General features: G+C 38.8%; 1 protein-coding gene across 2 annotated transcripts in view; it reads left to right on the plus strand.

Annotated features, from left to right (window-relative positions):
• The window catches only part of LMBRD2 (LMBR1 domain containing 2), a 45,384-nt gene extending 23,853 nt beyond the window's left edge, over positions 1–21,531 (plus strand). For both annotated transcript variants that reach the window (XM_019495946.2, XM_019495947.2), the window contains exons 12-19: positions 215–348; positions 553–658; positions 2,644–2,741; positions 8,966–9,069; positions 10,642–10,688; positions 12,757–12,859; positions 14,249–14,378; positions 15,587–21,531. In XM_019495946.2, coding sequence (XP_019351491.1) covers positions 215–348; positions 553–658; positions 2,644–2,741; positions 8,966–9,069; positions 10,642–10,688; positions 12,757–12,859; positions 14,249–14,378; positions 15,587–15,647 — 783 coding nt within the window. In that variant the 3' untranslated portion in view covers positions 15,648–21,531. The remainder of the gene's footprint in view (positions 1–214; positions 349–552; positions 659–2,643; positions 2,742–8,965; positions 9,070–10,641; positions 10,689–12,756; positions 12,860–14,248; positions 14,379–15,586) is intronic.
• The last annotated feature ends 755 nt before the right edge of the window (positions 21,532–22,286 follow it).

Consider the following 22,286-nt stretch of genomic DNA (forward strand, 5'->3'; position numbering starts at 1 on the left):
AAAAGGCTTCTATACTTAATGTCAAACTGGAAATTAATTTTTTTAGAAATACTTTATATGCATTGGTTGTATTAAAATACCATGACAAATTATATATATTGAGAATTGATTTCTATTTATTTATTGCTGTATTCTAAGTCTTGTAATTACCTTGAAATTGCATTGAATTTTAAGTTGTAGAAGTAAAAGTAAAAGGAATATTTTTGTCTTTTAGATGGCTTGCTTCCTTACCATCTTCTTCTTAAGTATCTGTGTTTACTCTACTGTCTTCCGGATCCGTGTGTTTAATTATTATTACTTAGCTTCCCACCATCAAACGGATGCATACAGTCTCCTTTTCAGTGGCATGTAAGTATATATTGTTTGTGAGAGCATTTCAAATAATAGCATTTTTAATGGTGAGAGTATAACCCTCATCAATCAGGTGGAGATAAAATGTATTTTCAGTTTGCCTTTCAAGCAATCTTATTCCTAGTTGTGCTGTATTTTTCTTAACACATCTTCTAAATGGGGAAATTGTTTAAAAGTTGCTATTAAATTCAATTCATACAGGTTATTTTGCCGTCTTACTCCACCACTGTGTCTGAATTTCTTGGGTTTGACTCACATGGATTCATCAATCTCTCACAAAAACACTCAAGTAACTGCATATACATCGGTAGGTATAGAAAGAGAAATTTTTATGCTACAAAATAGTTCAATAATAACAAAATATATTAATGTGAAATACTTATATTAAGAGTATCACTTGATTTGCTTCCTTGACTTCCATGGAGACAGGCTGAAAACTATTGTCCAGACTCATTCATTAGGCAAGAGAAAGCTACTGATTGTAAATCATTAGCAATCAGGCTCTGGCTCCATTTTTAGTCTATAGATTATGAGAATGTTTTTGACCAGTGGTGCTCAACTCTTTGGCACCCTGGGCCAGATGAGTGGGCTGGGGTTAGTCCATGGGGCTCACAGAGCCGTGTGTGCTGGGCTTTCATAGACATTAGGGCTGGAAGGGACCTCAGAAGATCATTAAGTCCAGCCCCTGGCCGAAGGGGCAGGGAGTCAGCAGGGGTCACAGGATCTCAGCAAGATAAACATCCAAATGTCTCTTGAAGGTGTTCAAAGTAAGTGCTTGAACCACCTCTGGCAGCAGTCTATTCCAAACCTTGGGGGCTCGGACAGTAAAGAAGTTCTTTCTTACGTCTAGCCTGAAACAGTGTTGGAGGAGTTTGTGACCTCTTGACTTTGTCATCCCTTGGCGTGCTCTGGTGAGCAAACGTTCCCCCAGATCCTGGTGAACACCCCGATAAACTTATAGGTGGCCACCAGATCACCCCTGAGCCTGCGTTTTTCCAGGTTGAAGAGTCCCATGGCTCTCAGCCTTTCTTCATAAGGTCTGTTTTCTTGACCTCTGATCATGTGCGTGGCTCTTCTCTGGACTCTCTCAAGCTTCTCCACATCCTTTTTGAATTGTGGAGCCCAAAACTGGACGCAGTACTCCAGCTGCGGCCTCGCCCAGGCCGAGTACAACGGGAGAATGACGTCCCGGGATTTGCTTGAGAAGGATCTGTGGATGTAAGCCAGTGTTTTGCTCCTAGCAGCAGCATCACATTGAAGGCTCATGTTCATCTTGTGGTCAGTCATGACCCCCAAGTCCCTTTTGTCCGTAGTGCTAGCCAGCATAGCACTGTCGAGCCTATAAGCATGCTGCAGATTTTTCTTCCCAAGGTGGAGAACCTTGCATTTTTCGGTGTTAAACACCATCAGGTTCTCATTTCCTGAGCCTGTTGTGGTCAGCCTGGATCTCCCTCCTGTCTTCAAGTGTGGCCGTTTTATCCCACAGTTTGGTGTTGTCGGCGAACTTGGGCAATCTGCTTCTGATACCAATGTCCACATCATTAATGAAGATGTTGAATAGTATAGGCCCAAGGACAGAGCCTTGAGGGATCCTATACTCGGGACACAAGGGATTGGCATTGCCCCCACGTGACCCTGTACGCTGGGATCAGGTGCCTGGTTCCAGTGTGCAGGGCCCAGAGCTTCCCATGGGCCTAGAATTTTGGCCGGAGGAAGCAGTGCCACCACTCTCCCACCACCAAATTTCTGGACTGATGGGGAGCCCCACAGGCCAGGGCACTGGATCAGGCACCCCTGATGAGCAGGGGTTGAGCACCCCTGTCCTAAGCTAACTGAAAAGTGCAAAGTTACTTTTTTAACTTGTATGTAATGATTGCATTTATACATGAACAATATAGTTTTATGCTTAGTTTTCAGTCTCAACTTTTTCTCTTTAAAGTAGATATTTATTGAACACCTTAACGGTTTGATATTAACAGAATTACCAATTCTGGTGGTAATCTGTAGTAAGAATAAATTGTGAGGTTTTATATAGATTTAATACAAAGATGCCTACCCAAGTATCTTTTGACCAGTGCTGTGGTAATGTGGTGCACTGACAATTTATTGATAAATGCTGAGTAGAAGGTGATTTAATGAGTTATTACACACATGTAGGTAGATGTATAGTGAATGTAGACCTGACTGTAATGAAGCTGGCAGTAAAAGTGGAAATATGAGAAATGTGAATACACAAAAAGACTAGAAATATTGAGATCTTGCTTTAATATTAATGCATCTTTTTCTTTTCAGATAATGGGCTCTATGCAAGTGTTATCCTTCATTGCAGATGGATTTTATATATACTATCCCATGCTGGTTGTCATTCTCTGTATTGCCACTTACTTCAGGTGAGTTATTCACTCCTCTAAACATATGCATTTTTTGGTTATTTGAACACCACTAATTTCACAATGTAAAACTTTTCTCCCAACCTTTGAGATGTTGCATTGACTTCATCTTCAGTGTTTTCAACTAGTTTAACATTGTAGTATCTGTACATTTTAGGCAGAAATACTCTTAACGCTGATGGCTGGCTGAATTTTTCCATTAAATTTCCTTCTTAGATTTTTGGGGATCTATGCTGCTTCAACTGTAGTGGAAAATCTCGTTTCCATTAGTTGAAGATTGGATTTCATAAGCTGGGAGTTATATTTCTGGTATGACCATCTAATATACTAAGCAGTGTTAGCAGAGTTTGAGAACATCAAACCTTCTCTAATACACTTGTTTTGATTGGCAAGTTTTCTAAATTGATTAGCATTTATTTGGAAGGCTTGTAGCACATGGTGTTTCAGCCCTCTAATCTCTACATTTCCATTTGTTTATAGGTTGCATATGTAAAATTGTCTGTCACTAGAATATAGTTCATGATGCATTATTAGATTGCATTATTAGATTGCGCAATCTTGTTATAGGCCTCAGTAAAGGCACCAAAAATAGGACCCAGCCCAGACTAGTCTCAATTTGTTTTCTGACAAGGCACTATGAAGAGACTGCAAAAATTGCTATGGTGAAGGGAGGAAAAAAGTTCCAGCAGTAACTTTGCAAAAACATGTGTGCACCATCAAGTGTCTGTTCTGGGTTTGTTTGGTTTTTTAAAGAGAAAAGTGACTTTTACTCAATACTTGGTAGTATTATCAATTATTACTACCAATTATATATAATAATATAATTACTAATAAAATAATATATTACTACCAATTATTGGTAGTAATATATCTACTAAAGGTAGATATGGCCTGTAAGGTGAATGTTGAATTAGGGGAGGTCAGTGGCCAGGAAGACCAGCCCCCAGAAAGCATTCTTTACATTTTAAAGCAACTTGTTCAACCAGTTGGGAGAAGAAAAGGGAGTGTTGGTTGTTTTAAGGCTGTTCAGGAAGAAAGGAAGAAACTTTGATCTAAAATTTTGCATTTAGAATGCATAAGAAGCTGAATGTTTCATAGAATCATAGAAAGTTAGGGTTGGAAGGGACCTCAGGAGGTCATCTAGTCCAACCCCCTGCTCAAAGCAGGACCATCCCTAACTAGATCATCCCAGCCAAGGCTTTGTCTAGTGTGGTCTTAAAAACCTCCAAGGATAGAGATTCCACCACCTCTCTGGGTAACCTGTTCCAGTGTTTTGCTACAGGCAACCCCTGCTTAACACTGTTTCACTTAGCACTATTTCGCTGTAATGCTTATTTGAAATTGATACCTGATTTCACTTAGTGCTCAGTGAGTTTCGTTATAACACTTGCAGTCACCATCGTGGGTCATTAAAAACACTTGCAGTCACCATCTCAGGTCATCAAATACTTTCAGTTTTGCTTAACGCTCGTTTTTTTAGGAACCAATTAAGAGCACAAAGTAGGGGTTGCCTGAACCCTCCTAGTAAGAAAATTCTTCCTAATATCTAACTTAAACTTCCCTTGCTGCAACTTGAGACCACTGCTCCTTGTTCTTTGAGCTGCTGCCACTCAGAACAGTCTAGCTCGATCCTCTTTGGAACCACCCTGTAGGTAGTTGAAGGCTGCTATTAAATCCCCTCTCAGTTTTCTCTTCTCTAAACTAAATAAGACCAGTTTCCTCAGCCTCTCCTCATAAGCCATGTCCCTCAGCCCCCTCACCATTTTTGTTGCCCCTCTGTTGGACCCTCTCCAATTTGTCCACATCCTTTCTGTAGTGAGGGACCCAAAACCAAGTACTCCAAATGCAGCCTCACCAGTCCTGAAGAGCAGGGAGTAATCACTTCCCTTGACCTGCTGGCAACACTCCTACTGTTGCAACTCAATATATCCTAAGTGCAGGACTCTGCACTTGTCCTTGTTGAACCTCATGAAATTATTTTTAGCCCGGCCCTCTGAATTCTAGCCCTACCCTCCAGTGTATCTACTACTCCCCCCAGCTTGGTGTCATCTGTAAACTTCCTGTGGGTGCACTCTGTGCCATCTTCCAGGTCATTAATGAAGACATTGAACAAAACCAGTCCCAGGACCAACCCCCTGGGGCCCTCTACTTGATACTGGCTGCCAACTGTACATCGAGCCATTGATTAGTAACCTCTGACCCCAATGCTCCAGCCAGATTTCTGTCTATTTTACGGTTCATTCATCCAGCCTGTACTCCCTTAGCTTGCCTGTGAGAATGCTGTGGGAGACCATATAAAAAACCTATCTAAAATCAATAGACCACATCCACTGGTCTCCCTGCATCTACAGAGCCAGTCACCTTATTATAGAAGGCAATCAGGTGGATCAGGCATGACTTGCCCTTGGTGAATCTATGCTGACTATTCCTAATAACCCTCTTCTCCAAGTGCTTAGAAATGGATTTCTTGAGGATCTGCTCCATGATTTTTCCAGGGACTGAAGTGAGGCTGACTGTTCTATAGTTCCCTGGATCCTCCTTTTCCCCTTTCTTAAGTATGGGCACTATGTTGCCCTTTTCCAGTCATCCAGGACCTCTCCTGATAGCCATGAGTTTTCAGTGATCATGGCTGATGGTTCTGCAGTCTCATCTGCCAACTCCCTCAGCACCCTTGGGTGCATCCTGTCCAGCTTTTCTAAATAGTCCCTAACTTGTTCTTTCGCCACTGTTGGCTGCTTACCCCCTCCCTAAACTGTGCTGCCTGATGCAATAGTCTGGGAGCTGACCTTGCCTGTGAAGACTAAAGTGAAAAAGGCACTGAGTACTTCAGCCTTTTCTGCATTCTCTGTCACAAGGTTGCCATCCCCATTCAGTAAGGGACCCACACTTTCCCTGATCCTCCTCTTGCTACCGTCATACTTGTAAAAACTCTTGTTACCTTTCATGTCCCTTGCTACCTGCAGCTCCAGTTGCGCTTTGGCCGTCCTGACTTCATCCCTGCATAACTGAGCAGTGCTTTTATACTCCTCCCTATTTATTTGTCCAAGCTTCCACTTATAAGCTTCCTTTTTGTCATTTAGTTTACTGAAGGGTTCCCTGCTAAAGCAAGCTGGTATTCTGCCATACTTGCTAGTCTTCCCGCGCATCAGGATGGTTTGTTCCTGCACTCTCAGTAAGGCTTCTTTGAAGTACAGCCAGCTCTCCTGGACTCTTCTCTCCCTCAGTCTGGCTTCCCAGGGGATCCTGCCCATGAGTTCCCCGAGCGAGCTGAAGTCTGCTTTTCTGAAGTCCAGGGTCCTTCCTCTGTTGCTCTCCATCCTTCCTTTCTTCAGGATCCTGAACTCAATTATTTCATGGTCGCTGCTGCCCAAGTTGCCATCGACTACTACATTCCTCACCAATTCTTCCCTGTTTGTGAGCAGCAGGTCAAGAAGAGCCTGGCCCCTAGTTGACTGCTCCAGCACTTGAACCAGGAAGTTGTCCCCAAAGCTCTCCCAAACCTTCCTGTATTGCCTGTGCACTGCTGTATTGTTCTTCTAGCAGATGTCAGGGTGATTGAAGTCCCCCATGAGAACCAGGGCTTGTGATTGGGAAACTTCCACTAGCTGTTTGAAGAATGCCTCATCTACCTCATTCTCCTGGTCTGGTGGCCTATAGCAGACCCCACCACAACATCACCCTTGTTGCTTACCCCTCTAACCTTAACCCAGAAACACTCAACAGGCCTATCTCCAGTTTCATACTGGAGCTCTGAGCAATCATAAGGCTCTTTTACATAAAGTTCAACTCCTCATCTTCTTCCTTGCCAGTCTTTTCTGAACAGTTTGTAGCCTTCCATGACAGTGCGTCAGTCATGCAAGCTCCCACCAAGTCTCTGTTATTCCAATCATGTCAAAGTGCCATGACTGTACAAGGACTTCAATTTTTCCTGCTCATTTCTCAAGGTCTCTGCATCTGTGTACAGGCACCTGAGGTAACTAGTTGATTGCCCTGATTTCTCAGGAAGTATGAGAGCACCTCCCCTGTTGCCTACTCCTGCTTGCTCTTCCTTCAGGTCACCTACTTCCCCACTTACCTCAGGGCTTTGGTCTCCATCCTGTGGCAAACCTAGTTTATAACCCTTCTCACTAGGTTAGCAAGGCGGTCTGCGAAGATGCTCTTCCCTCTCTTTGTCAGGTGGATCCCATCTCTTCCTAGCAATCTTTATTTGAAGAACATCCCACAGCCGAAGAAGTCAAATCCCGGCTGGTAACACTACCTGCACAGCCAGGTATTGATCTGCAGGATGCACCTGCTCCTGCCTGGGCCCTTTCCCTTGACCAGAAGGATTAAAGAGAACATGACCTGAGCCTCCATTCCTTTCACCTGGGTGCCCAGAGCCCCATAGTCACTTTTGATCCACTCAGGGTCTCCCCTGGCAATATTGTTGGTGCCCACATGGATGAGCAGCCCAGGGTAGTAGTCAGAAGGCAGGATGAGTGAGTAATCCCTCCATGACATCCCGGATCCAGGCTTTGGGCAAGCAGCAGACTTCCCGAGACAACAGGTCAGGTCGGCAGATGGCTCCCTTCGTCCCCCACAAAAGGGAGTCTGCAACCACCACCACCCAAGCAGGGGCAGGTGCATCCTTGGTTTCTTCTTGGTGGTGGTTGTCTCGATCCTTTCCAACTTGGTGAGGTCTGGCCTGTCCTCCTCCTCCAATAGAATGTGCTCCTTCCTCTCTGTTGCCAGGGGTGCATATCTGTTCTTCAGACTAGAACAGTTTCAGTCCAGATCACAACAATTCACCCAGATTACAACAATTCTTTTAAGTAAAAGAAATCTCTTGTTTGACTGCTGGACTAAACAAATTTCAGATTAAAAAAAAAATAAAATATTTTGCAGCATAAATAATAGTGAAATATACTTGAAAGCAAATCAGGTGCAGTGATAAGACCAAAGATCAGCACTTGTCCCCTTGAAAAGAGAACAAAAATGGTTTTAGCTGGGGCAGATCATCATCTTGGGGACTAAAGTAGCCTGGGGTCTCCATCTGGGCTGGAGCTGCCCCCCTCCCAATGCCTACAATCAGCTGATTGTCAGCATGGGCAATGTGATCTGGCATGAAGCAGCCCCAGGTGTCACATATTCATTTTGGGCTGGTTTTCAACATGCCTTAAGGATATCCTGTATTTGGAACAGGTTTGCTGCTAGTTTCCCATTTTATTGGCTGAATGTATGGCAAGACATTTATTTATGCTCAGATTAACATGTTAATCATGCTATAAATGTAAGGACCTTACTCTGTTTTAAGAGTTTTATATATTGTATTTATTTGAATCTAAGCTGAGGTCTGCCCCTAGTCCTAGCTTTGCATACAAAGTGGGAGGGGAGGAAGCAGGGAGCTGCTGCATCTCTGGCTCTGGCCCTGAGCCTGGTTGGAGCTAGAATCACACCCCCATTTGGTCTCTGCAGCTTCTGGCCGCATTCTCCTCCCCTGCCCCCCACCTCCCCACTTCACTGTCAAGTGCAGCTTGGCTCCAGCTTATGCTGGATTCCCTCCTGGGCACAGACCACATGGAAACTCTGTCCCCTACTGTGTGGCCTGGCTCGTGCTACGCTCTGTGACTCAGGAGGGAATAGAGCCTGAGCAGCATCTGACAGTAAAGGGGAGGAGGCAAAGGTTTTGGGGATCAGGGGCAGAAGAGGCAGAGCCTGGGGGTGGGGAAAGAAGCAGAGACTGGGCAGCTGGGGGTGGGAGGGCAGAAAGTCTGTGAGGGAGTGAGTAGTTGGGGGGGGGGGGCAGACACTTTTCCCTGCTGTAGTAGTGGGGATGGATGAACTTAAAACAGTTCTCTGGTAATTGGATTACATACCTGGAAAATTAGAACAAATTTATAAAATTTTCATATACAGAATCTAATTATTGGGGGGTCATCTGAGATTTGTGTAAATACAGTATAATCCTAGTAAAAGGGAACACTTCTCATATAAACATGCTTTCATTTCAATGCACATTTCTGATTTTAATGTAATTTAGAAGGCTTTTATAGCCTAATGCATGCATTGTTCCTGGAATGGCTTGATGTACCTGTCTTGTGTTTTGAATTCTCACTTTGTGAAAATGTGTAAGTGCTGTAAATGTAGAATTATCTGATCCTCAATGCATATTGATAATCCAAACTAGAAAGGAAATTGCCAAACCCTGTTCTGAATTAAAAGAGTTATCCTCTTCTTTCTCCCAGTTTAGGAACTCGCTGTCTGAATCTTCTGGGATTCCAGCAGTTCATGGGAGACAGTGAAATGACTTCTGACTTAATTGATGAAGGAAAAGAATTAATCAGAAGAGGTAAGACTGTTATCTTGCTCTGCTTGCCGGAAGTGACAGGAGCACTATAAGTGTCTAAAATGCAGTTGTATAGCAACATAGCTTATGGCTTTTCCATACTTTGCTCCAAAATCTTAAAATTATTTATATAACAGGCTAGAACCTTACCTATAGTTATACTGCTTTTCAAATCTGTCTTGTAGGCAGCCTGAAGGGGAGACCTAAAGAAATCTTGGGTTATACAAGAGCTAGTGTGTTTGTTTCATTGGTACTGAATTATTGCCCTCCCATAGTGGCCAGCTAGTAAGCTTGTAGTATTACGATCTTTCACATGGGATAGTTACCATCTCTATCTTTCAATAAAAACTAAATTTTGCTTTTTCATAGGAGTAAGAATAATAGCCTAGCTGTCCTCTCCTAATTCTTGACACTCAAATAAATTTCTCCCTTAACTTTACTTGCAGTTTCAACTGAATATTGTACTTTTTATTTACTGATAGTATGTATCATTACTGAGTGTTGCTCGGATAATTATTTCAAACCTGTTTTTTGTTAATAGATGAAGTAATTGTTGTGTGGTATCCCTTGAGATCTTCAGTCTTAACTAAATCATAAAAGTGGAACTAATTCAGGTTATGTGAAACATGCTATGGCAATGTGTAGTAATTGTTTTCTAATGACTGGATCAGAGCATACGCTTCTGTGAGCAAGAGCTCACTTCATTAAATGGCATGAAGTGAGCTCTTGCTCATGAAGGATTATGCGTCTCTGATTCAGTTAATCTATAAGGTGTAGCTCTACCCTGCCTTCTGCCCAACGCCTTACTAATATGGCTAATAACCTATTTTTTTCATTAAATACATGATGTAAGGACTCTAGACATCTTAGGTGAACTTGCTTGTTCTGAATGAAGTCTTCTTTGGAAGAAACATTTTCCTACTCTCTTTTTAAGCAGTTAACCATCATTGGTATCCTTTCAAAATAGGTCTTCTGCAAACCCGATTTAAGTTGTATCTTTACATTTTACAAAGCTATCTAGTGGTATCTTCTATTTGGTTTGCTTTTAGGACTGCCACATCTTTGAGACTTATGTATTTTTTAGTTGCTTGTTTGTTTGCTAGCGTTGCAGTTTCTCTATCAGGGATCCTCAGTCTAAACTTCTAAATATTAGGAGTAATACTCCTTTTCCTGTCCAGTCTCTTAATACTCAGAATCCTGGTCCTTGTTTTCAAATATATTCTATATTATTATACTATTATATTATATACTATATAATACTATTAGTATTATATCATATACTATTATATACTATATTATTATAATAGTAGTAGTATTATTATTATTATTATTTGATATGAGCTCCAACTAAGCTTATCAATAGTGGATAAACTGCTGATTTAAAACTTTGTCCGAGGAAAATTATTGAGCAATTATTACTGAAAAGTGTTCTGTTTTCCTTTAATCACTTTAGAAGTGTTAGTAGCATTTTATTCCAATTCCTTAAACATAAAATCTGTGTTGCTTTAATATTTGTATCACTGTTGATATTTATTGCTCTGTGGTTAAATAAAATGTTTTATTTTCTTTTTCTAGAGAAAAGAAAACGGCAACGGCAAGAAGAAGGAGAAAACAGAAGAAGGGTATGAGTTGTTTTTTTTTTTTTTGAAAGTATTGTACTCATTTTTTTTTGTAATGTATTAGAAGTTTCCACTAAAACAGCTTTCTATAAGTAGGGAATAGGCAAGGTTTTTTTGGCAAATATTTTTTTAATCAAAAACCATAGTTTGGGGATAACCAAACCCATGAATAAATTCAATCCAAATTGCCAGATTTAACTTTTGGTTTGTAAAAGACTTTACAGGACTAGATTATTAAAGAAGAACTGGTCATATAGTTGGTTTCTTTCTCCTTTTTAGGCAACTCAGCCTAGGATATGGGAGTTTCCTTCGTCTGACTGATGGGTTTTAAACCTGCCTTAATTACCTTCCAAGAAATGCCCCAGCAATCATGGTAGAGCATGTTTTGGAGTGGTTTGCTCTTACCATTTTAAATGGATCCAATTTGTTTAAAAAAAAAACAAACTAACAAAACCTTATAATGTTTATTAGTAGATGGATTTCAAGTATGAGGCACTTAAGTCATGCTTGCTGTTCTTCTCCACCCTCACCCCCCCTCTCCAGTGACTCAGTATTCAGTTCAGACATTTGTGCCAGGAGAAAAGTCTTTCTTACAGGACCAACAGCTGTACAGTCAAGACCTTTTATGGAAAATAACTGGCTCTTTACAGCCTGCCCCCATCCCAGACATGGGCCCTTATGTGCTGTCTGGTTGGAGAGTTTGCCTGTGGAGCTCCCCAGCCATGGAGCTGGAATGTATGGACACTCCAGCTCCTGGGCAATTCTTCTACCAGTAAGAATTTCTTACTGGTAGAAATGAATGTCTGTCACTTGGTCCTCATCAATCTTCATGACTTGCTTTTTATTTATTTTCCTAAAGAAATGGATGGAATGTTTTGCAGCTTGTGTATGTCCTTGAATGCATAATGCAGTTTTACAAGGAGTCAAAGCTGCAGGACCGGGCGATAATATATAAATATAACATACTTGAGTGGGTGTTGCAGTGTGTCTGGTTTATTGCAAATCAGCATTGACTTAATTTTAAAGGTTATTTTCTACATGCATATCCTACACTTTACAGATACAAAAATAATTGGTCATAACCAATTTCATCCTTTCCAAGCTATTCTCAACAGTCCTGAGATTGTAATTGGCCACAAAAATCTTGTGTAACCTAGAACAGAAGATAGTGGGCATAAATTGGTATAATGACTTTGCTGGAGCTAGGCCAGTTGTTTTTCCACTGATAAATTGTGTGTTTTTCACAAGAATTCTTTCCCACAGATTCTAACGGGAATTTTATTTGGCTCAGAAAAGTAACAAGTGGCTCTGGCTTCCCTTATATCTAGGGAGTAGAAATTTGACTGTACATCACAATACATAGTGCCACAATGGAATGCACCAGTGTTACTGTATAGTTTACTGTCAGCCATAGTTTTAATATGCTAGCCTGAGCTGTGGATATAGTATCCTACCAGCAGATGGAGACCAACCAAAAAGTAATCTCTTTCCTCATCTCTGTAGTGTGTACAAGTGATGCTGTAACTGACAGTCCAGAAATTATGTGAGAGGCAGAGATTTCTTAAGGTGATATTTTTATTGTACCAACTGGGTACTTGGGCTAGAGTTATTCAAGCTTTTGAATGCAAGACATTCTTCATCAGGACTGACCAGAACAAACCAAGCACAGCATTATCAGCTGTACTGTGGATACCAATCAAAGAAGTCCTTGCCTCATCTTTGTAGAGCACAGTGGTTTAGTGCACTTTGATTAGTCAATATGTAGTTAACATACACGATGGTTCTTACTTCAGAAAAAGACCACTTTTGAAGTACACTTTTAGTGAAACATTTTTTCAAATCAAGAGTTTTATCTTGATTTAATATTTCTGATGCAGCAAGGCACAGAATCTCACAGGATGAATGTGTAATATGTTTTTATAGTTATTGGTCCTAATATCTCACACTGGAGGGTGAATAACCAAAATGTATAGATCTAGAGAGTCGATTCATTCCAGGTAATGATTTAAGGTGACTATTTATGTGTGATAATTCATATGGTTCAAATTAGTGTATTTTCTCTCTCTCTCAGGAATGGAAAGAACGATATGGAAATAGAGAAGATTCTACCAGAAACAGAAATGTTCACACAGATCAAAAAGAATCTAGTTTCTCAGAGCCCAGCACAAATAGACGTAAGTCATGTACATTTATAAACAAAAAACCCCAAAGCACCTTTCACTGGCGCAGTACCACCTGGATAAATAACAGTTCATTTGATGTTTGCTGTCTAGTTGCTATGGTGGATTAGACAAAGGGCCCTTCTGTTTACTATGGGAACAGTAGTAAGTCTTTGGGACATGGCAGTCTGACCCTCCTTTCTGGCCTGCGGGGGATGTTCTGAGACTTTTAGATTGTTCTTGGACTCTGGGATTTGTAGCCCTTGAACCTATATCAGCAGCTTCAACCTAAAAATGAAGGTTGTTGACTGTTCTGGGGATTTTGAAATATATAGAATTTAATGTTTTAAAACCTCTGGTCATCCTTGTTGCAAAGGTAATCTTCCAAACAAGCTGTCACAGCAATTCAGTTTAATGCATATTTAGCATGTCGAGTAAACAAACTAATTATACATTTCTAGTTTTCATAATCTGTAGGAATCTAGTGTATGTTAAATCCTCTTGTTTGTTTCTTAGGTGAAAACAGTAAGATGTTGGTCAGACTCTTAAAGTAGGCAATACGTTTTTACATTTGAATTTTTGTATGTTTTTCATATTTTCCCAATAGTTCTCAAAAGCAGGACATGAATGGTCTTGTACAAATGCACAAGTCTAGAAAATGCAACTGAACATCAGTTAACTGATACAACTGACTAGGCCTGAAATGTCCAATTAAGAAAGTATATTTCACCTATAATTTACTTGTGACTGTTCCATGGTACACATGTTAAAATAGAAGTGTTACAGGTTATATGTTGTATGACTGAATATCCAACATGATTTCAGTCTTACACAAACTGTATGGAGCCTTGCAAGTTATGACAAAAGCTACACCAGCAGCTGTGATTAAGACCTGTATGATTAAATTTTATTGTTTTCATTCACTGGTACCTTTTCTTAACAAACAAACAAATAAATGATTGTTTCTGCATACATAGACACCCATTCTTTATTCAGAGGTACACGTTTTTTATTTGGTTTGTTTTTAAGAAACACTAGTTTCTAACATACTGTTTAGTTACTCTTCCTATTTTTCAAGGAGAGTGTATTTTCTAATGGTGAGAGTTCCTGTTATAGTTCATCTCTTCATGGAAATAATCCCACTGAAAAGAGTCTGTGGTAAAATTTGGTGGAAATGGAGACTTGCCCATTTTGAAAAATTTCAGGGGTTCTCAAGTAGTAGTTGGAAATCTGAGCATCCAGTTATGATTGGCATCAGAAATTGAATGTAGTCAAAATTAGGGGGTTTTCTTTGGGTGACATCAAGGGAAAGGCACAATTATGTTTGGTTTTAAATTACGTCTTATTCAGTAATTTTACAGATTTTACAAACAAATGTTGTTTTTTTGTTTTTTAAACATCCAGCACTGTCTAAATACACCAGGTCAAATGGCAAGACTGAGAGGGATAGAATAGAACTTCTCCAAGATGCAGAACCTTTGGATTTTAATGCAGATACTATTACTGATGATCCCCTTGAATCAGACTCAGGAAGGTAAGGAAATTTAATATCTTGTCTAAGGCACCTGCCACACATTGCATATATTAGGCAGTTAGCTAGTTAATTGCACAATAAATTTAGACTGGCCACAAGTGCAAAGTAATTATCACACCATAAAATGTCCATCCAACTATAAAAAGGGTCAACTGGCTATAAAGTTAGTCCTTGAAAATGTATAACAACTTTATAGCTGGTCTCTATCTAGCTTTAATTTGAATGTATGGCAGGGCCCTATGTAAAATATTTGTACTTTTCCAAAAATCTTTGCCCCATGAGGCCGTTCAGGTTCTTGCTTAGCATTTGTAGTTCTTAAGATCACTAGGGCAGTGTTTGAAATCTCCTGAAACTTAATGCTGCTGGTTTCCCCCTCAATCTCCCAAATGTGTAATGGGTCTAATTTAATTTATTTCAGTTAATAATTTTGACATGCATGTCTTCATACTGAGTTTACATCTGAGAAATATTTCCCATAGAGACAGGTGAAGGAGCCAAAGAGTGTGAAATCCTATAATATACACTGTCACTTGCACTTAATGATTGGTTAGTTCTTAGCTCTTTAGTAACGCTTCAAATTATTCCTCACCTACTACTCTTGTACTGAAGCAAAGAACAGTCATTAAGTGTATCAGAAAATATAAGAAAAAGTAATATACAGTATCTATATATTTTTCTTTGCTTAGTCGCACTGAATTTATATGAGCCAACAGTTGCACTTTTGGTATGATCCTGCCACTATTGTGAAGTCAATGCAAAATTCTCATTAATTTAATTAGGGTCAGGATTTCATGCATGATTTATATACCTGTATATTTGTATTACCTGTTTGCAACTCGGAGGCGAACAAAATTATATTATCATGTTGCTCTAAATACAGCAAGATTAAACAATTTGAGTTTCAGATAGCTAATTTCTATACATAGTATTCAGTGGTTTACTGGCATGTCAAATACTGTAATTAAAGTCTGTTTTATCCATTATATAAGGTCTTTTAAATATAAAGTTGAGTCCTTCAAGGTAAAAAATTATCATCTAAAACTTGTTCTGTTGTGAAAAATATTTTCTGTTTCAAGACAGAGGCAAAATAAACTTCTGTTTCCACCCCCCTCTCCTCCGCAGGAGACACGACTCCACAGGAGACCTGGGGGCTTTTTTTCCCATCTCTGTGACTTTTTATACATAGTCTCTTAATGTTTGTCTTTCAGGTATCAGCCTGGTGGAAGGTATTTGTCAATGTCACGAAGTAGAATATTTGATGACGTCTAAATCCAACAGTGCTTCAGAAAAGTTATTGGAAATAAGTCTCTCATTCATTATTTGAAAAATACTGTAATTGTAACATCTCTGAACCAAAAATGCCCTCTCCTTTCAAAAAATAAAAAAGGAAGAATGAAGGAACAAACAAACATTTTAAAATCCACCTTGACTAACTTTACCAGTCTACAATGAACAAGAATATGTTTCTGCTGTTAACAGGTATTACACATCTGTGTGCTAGGTTGTTTTTCTCCCCTGTCATGACTAGGATGACAGAAATCAATTTCCCTTAAGTGATAGAATAGACTACATTTTATATGTACAAATAGGGCTCAATTTACATTTTTATCTCAAATTTTACTGCTGATTTTTCCTTTCTTGAAATAAGGAATTGATAAGATACTCTGAGAGAAATCTAATGCATCCTAAGTGCAGTTATATCTATTACTGTAGTAAATACTCTGGAACAGCTTTCTGTTTGAACTTTAAGCTTCATCCAAGGTCCACTGAAATCAATGAGAAGTCCGCTATTGACTTCAGTGTCCTTTGAATTAGGCCTTTTATGAGTACGAGAGATTGAACAGTAATTTTGTACAAAACACAGTGGCATAAGATGTGAAGGGGCTTGCACATCAGTCATAGAACTTAGAAATTTTTTTCCTCTTTCAACACTACCTGCAGATGGCATCGGCGTATGTAAATAATTCAGATTCAACATAGACAGGTACTTTCATTATCACTGTCATATAAGCATGTGTGCAATAACAGGAATGCATCCTCTGGGTATGGTGGCTGTTTAAGATATTTTGTTTACAGTAGTAAGATGAAAACCTTGGCACATTGGTCTTGTAGGTATAAAAAATACTTAATGTGAAATTTGAATAAAATTTTAAATGTTACAATTTTGCACTTATTTATAGTACAGTTTAAAACGCTGAAGCTTCACTTTGAAATAAGTGAACAATGTAGCGTGATTAGTTATTGGTAAATATTTTTGACATCCCAACTCTACTGCCTTGTATAAGGTATCTGTCCATTGAGGTGCCTGTGTTTTACAGTAAGTAGTCTGTCTGTCTGCAAAAAGAAATAAAAAAACTTGTTCATTCAATTGCCATTCAAAAACCTGCCAACCAGAAACAGTGTAAAAATGCTTAAATTTAATAATCAGTGTAGGTAGGAATATTTTAAAACCATAGTTGGTTGAATGAATTTTAAAGCATTAGGTAGAAGGTGTGGTAGTGTTACTATTACGGAGGAGAGAGATACCAATTTAATTTTGCTTTGTTTGTAATTTTAAGTTGCACTTAATTTTTTTTTTTGCGGGGGGTGAGGGCGGGGGGTTAATTGACATTTTTACCACACTAAGTTGTTTTTTTTTTCCTCGTGTGCACTTACTGCACAGCAGTGATGAAAACCAAAATAGAAGTTAATGTCATTTTTTTTCTCTTGAACACTTGAACAATGCATGATTTTAATTCAGAATCCTGATCTCAGATATGTGCTCTGTTCCTACTGAAATTAGGAGACATTTGCAGTGATTTAAGTGTATTATTTCTGGACCACTTCTCAGAGGACTTTATTTCAAAGGTCATTGTTGAGTACCTGTATGATGCAAGACAGTGTCATATAAAGATACTAGACACAAAGGGCTCCTATACATGTGCAGGGAGCAGACACGATTAATTGAGTCTGCTGGAACATGGTAATTACCGTGCTTCAGCAGACTCCAGCATCATGTGTATCAGCGTCCCTGTGCTGAAGAACGATGGTGTGGCACTTTAGAGCTTTTTTGAGCTTTAGTTCAAAGCACCCTGCTGCGATTTTTTTAGCGTGGGGGCATCAATACACATGAAGCTTTTGGAGCTGTGCTAATTAAAGCACCCCTCCGCCTGCCAGAGCATATCTATAAACACCCTAACAGTAGAACCTAGAAGCAGGACAACTACATTAATGCAGTACTATCCTGGGCTAATAAGCCCAACTTCTCAGCAGAGCTGCTTAGCACGCATAGCATTGCACAAGGTGGGTGTGCTGTGCTGGTTCCAGAGCTAGCATGGGATGCCTTTACATGGCATTGCCTTGTGCCTGATGGACATACCCTGGTAAACTGAGGAGTTCCTGTTTGTGGTGTGTATGGCATACGTTTGAAATCCAGATCATGTGTACCCTGGAAGACTCTGTGGTGACTGGAGCATTTGATGATAGCACCACAAACTGGAAGCTAAGCAACTGAGAAGGAGAGAAATTTTATTGAGACCTGCAAACTGATATGGTAGTAACTAACTCAATAAAATTTGAGATGTATGATCTGTAATGCATTCTACTTATACCTCTCTTCCAGTTAAGGTAGGATTATTCACAATGTACATGCTTAAAACCCAAGAAATATTTCAGCAGAGCTATGGGTTACTACATTTGGATTTCCCTTTTTTATTAAAAGAAAAAAAAAGATCTGAGATTTTATTAATCTAGATGCTTGAAGTTTAAAAATAAAACTTCATAAAAAGGGCAAAAAGCACAAGTCCTTCAGCAATGCTTTGTAAATTGCATTTGAAAGAAAAAGTTTCTCTTTTGCTATTGGTGATGATGAAGGGAAGGACTTTATTCCTGTTGCTCATGAATGTCCTGATCCAGATGTCACATTTCGGCATAGTTAATGGAGCTTGAGCCTGCTTTGGCTCTCATGGAAGTAGACTGAATATTTGCTAATGATTTCATAGGAAATGCAATGAAATGCTTGTATAGAAAAATGAGCTAGCCCTGTGTCTGGACTTCCTAGTGACATTTTTCAAAGCATTTAGCAAAGCTATTTGTGTAATTTAACACTAATCAGATTCCAGTGACTAACACAAATACAGATGTGGAAATTCAGCCCTTAACTGAGGCAGAAATGTTTAGGCTTTATCAGGGTATGGTACTGTGAACAAATTAGTGGTTTTCTATCGAGCATCAGAGTAAAACTTTTCATTTTGTTTATTGACCCCTAAAAATAAGAGCTTAAGAGGATGGTGGTTGTATTGAAGTGGTTTTTAATTCCCAGATTTCAAGTGTTATCCAGGTAAATGGAATGAGATCTTGGCTCTAGAGAAGTCAGTAGAAAAATTCTCATACACTAGAATGGGGCCAGGATTTCACCACGAGCCTTTAATCCTGATTAATTATTAAATGATATTTAATTTATATTCAGAATTTGAACTGTGATGCAACACCACAAATGATAGAATTTGATAGAAAGCACAACTACGTGAGTTCATTAAAATGTATCTGCACCACAGACACTGCTGTACTGCAGCTCATGCTAACTTTAAAATAGCAGACATGGGAACTGGTAATGGTGAAGGTATGGTAGTACAGAAATTATGGCTAATGCCTTGAATATATTCCTAGTTTCTCAGGCCAGTTTTGCAGTTCATGCTGAGTTCTGTGCTCTGATGTTAGCGGTGTATAGCTGCAACAGCAAGTTAGTTTTAAGCTATCATAACTGAGCTGTCATCATTGCTGTGATTGTAACATAGAAAGGCCCCCCAAATAATTTCTTGTGCTTAGTACTCAACCATACACCCATGTACTTGTTTATGTGGTGCACCTAAAAACATTTAAAAAAATAATTACCTTGTAAACTGCACTATGGTTTTGGAGGCTGAAAAATAATATATATTTATGCTGCCAGTTTGTCATCATATTTATATGAAACTGAAACATGTAAATTATATTTTTCTTAAACTTCACTGTATTCAATTAAATTAAATTCCGTGTGAGGTATCCTTCCTATCTCTTATCCTGTTTGTCACACTTTCCTCTAATGTGACATTTTCCAAATATAGCAAGCTAAGTACAGATTGGGATGCTTTCATGTCAGGGGTTGTAATCCATGAGAAGTCTGAGTAAGCTTTGAAAAATTGGAATGCAGAATTTAGCTGCACAAAGAATCCAGTGTTGATGTTGGTCTATTTTTAAATAAACTTGCTGTTTCTATTAGATTTGTAATTCTGTATTGTCAGGCATTTAGATGTATAGAAAAACTGCATTTTGAAGTACATTCTGGGCACCTTACTGAAATTGGGTCCAACTTGAAGCATTCAGAGGAAGGGAAACTTAAAATTTTGGGGGAAATAATTAACTTTTTTTTAAAATTGTGTACTGCTGTAGTAAATGTTTAGAAAGAAACACAGCATGTTTTATTACTTATGTACAGGTTTCAAGTACTAATGAAGAACCTCAGCAGAATTTTTTACTGCTGTTAGTCTCATGATTGCAGAATCATTAACCTGTTCTGCATTTCTTGCTGATCAAATAATATTCTTGTTAACTAATTAGTTATGATTACAGTATTATTAGGAATGAGTAAAAGCTGCTCTCTTCATCAATATGTAGTTTTACTATCGTAGATGAGAGAGAAGATACTATGAGGGGGAGACTGAGTGCATATGTCAGCACGAGAACTGCAGCTCCCATTGTGCTCTGCGCTGTGCAACACGTGCACAGTTAGTTAGCCTCCTTTTCCTCAGCCACGTGGAGCTGAGCGTGCATGGCTCGCCTGGCTGCACGCTGAGCAGCACCGTTGTGCAGCTGCTGTCTCCGGCCTCTGCAAAATTAGTTTGAGGGGGATAAGCCTCTCCAATCCCCAGCCTTCCATCACCACCTATGTTTGTTATACCACAGAGCCCCAATGACTATTTGTATGTTTGAAGCTCAAAAAAATGTGATTTCATTATTCTCTAATTATGGTAATGTGTATTTTTAATTAATTAAACTTGGAATGCTGTAAGTGTTATGGGGGGGGGGGGAGGAAGTACACGGTTAACTTCTAATTTTCACCATTACTGTTAATTACTTGAGAGAGAAATTTTTGAACTTGAAATATTTTACAGAATAATGGCCTATGAAAGAATTCTTTGTAATGAGTAAATCAAGTGTATACATCCTAACAATTAACAAAAACACTAGTTTTGATGCCATATACTGTCTTCTAGGTTTTAAAAGTTGCTTTAATGCAAGAGTCATTAATCTTTACAGAATAATTTAGACAGACAATTTGTAAGACGTCTGAGATTTTTAAATTTCCCTTTCTCTAATGCACTCTGTGGGAATACATACTGCTCTGCAGCAGTATTATGCCAGTACTACATGTGCCTCTAGCCAATTAAACTAGTCTGAGGTTGAAACACTCCTACATTTCTTCATCGTCTTAATACGAACCAACAATTCACAGCCCCCTTTCTCTACAGCCTTACACCCCCCCCAAAAAAAAAAACTGTACCAGAACCCCTGTTCCACTTAGATAATTACTAATATGTATATATGAACTGTTAACACTAATTAAGCTGTATTATGTTTAGTCTCATTTTGTGTCAATCAAAGCAAGGTACACAATAACATTTGATAGTTTTAAACTTTTAGAAAACGTATTAAGAAGCATCCTCATTGATTTAATGTGTCTGTTTTAACATCTTTATAACATGTAAATAGTGACTACTTGGATCATTATTTTGGGACCATGTCATACTCGTAGAAAGTATAGCAGTTGGTATCTATCTTTTTTTCCTCAAGGGTTCCTAATGTAACAATTTCATTTCTCATTGAAGTATGTGGAAGGTAATGGAATTAATTTTGTTTATACAATTTTAGTAAGACAAGACCTTATTCCACTTTCAAATGTGCATCAAGAATAGTCTGTAGGAGTGTTGCTTATGGATAGGCTAGCTTCTTTTGCCTTATGATACAGGTATGGGAGTGCATAATACCTTGCTCAGATGCTTACTGAATTGATTTTTTTTTTCTGTGTAGCATTATTAAATTATTGATGTTCTGGATATATTTTTTGAATTGTATATATGACTGTCTAGCAGAATGGAAGGTTGTTTGCATGAAATAAATAATTTCTGCAATCCTATTTTTTGTGTACTTTATGCATTCAGACTTCCTTCAGGTATGCTACTGATCTCTTCCAGAAAATAGTGCATCTTTTTTCATGTTATTTAGAAATAGGCTTGCTTAGCATCTCAGCTGATTCAAAAAGCATCTTCATAAAATGAAATATGGAGTTGGTTTTCTGGCACAATTTGCAAGACCTTCCTCTGAGCTAGATGGCATCTTCTGATAAATCCAAACACTTCACAGAACATTCTAGGTATCAATTTAATTCTCTTCCCTGTCTGATGACCTACAAACAAGTTTTTTTTTCTAGACTTTTTATAGATTTTGCTATGCTTTTTTTTTTTTTTTTTTACCCAGGTGGGCTTAGTATAATGACTTTCCAAAGGATCAAGAATGCTGGGACTTATTTGTGAGCAGTAGTCACTTAAAGCTCAGTAGGTATATTCATGCTCCCTTCTTAATCTGCCAACTGTACTCCTAATCCATTATGAAGCATTAACCATCTGAAAGGGGTTTGGTAGACATGCACAGTTTGCTTTTCCAATAGCCAAAATTTCTTAAACTAACCCCAGTTGATAGACTCTAGTCTAGCCCCTAGTTAATTGTCATGAGAAACTGCTGAAAATAGCACCTTGTCAACATATGTTCACAGTAGTTCAAAGGAAATAGCTGGAAGTTACATCATACTGAATACTGACCTGTTAAATATTGCATGTTTTACTTTATTGCTTAGCAGCTTAAGTTAGTTATTTTTACTGTGGACAGTTTGGT

This window comes from Alligator mississippiensis, chromosome 3 (assembly GCF_030867095.1).
Source record: "Alligator mississippiensis isolate rAllMis1 chromosome 3, rAllMis1, whole genome shotgun sequence".
Classification (NCBI taxonomy): Eukaryota; Metazoa; Chordata; order Crocodylia; family Alligatoridae; genus Alligator; species Alligator mississippiensis.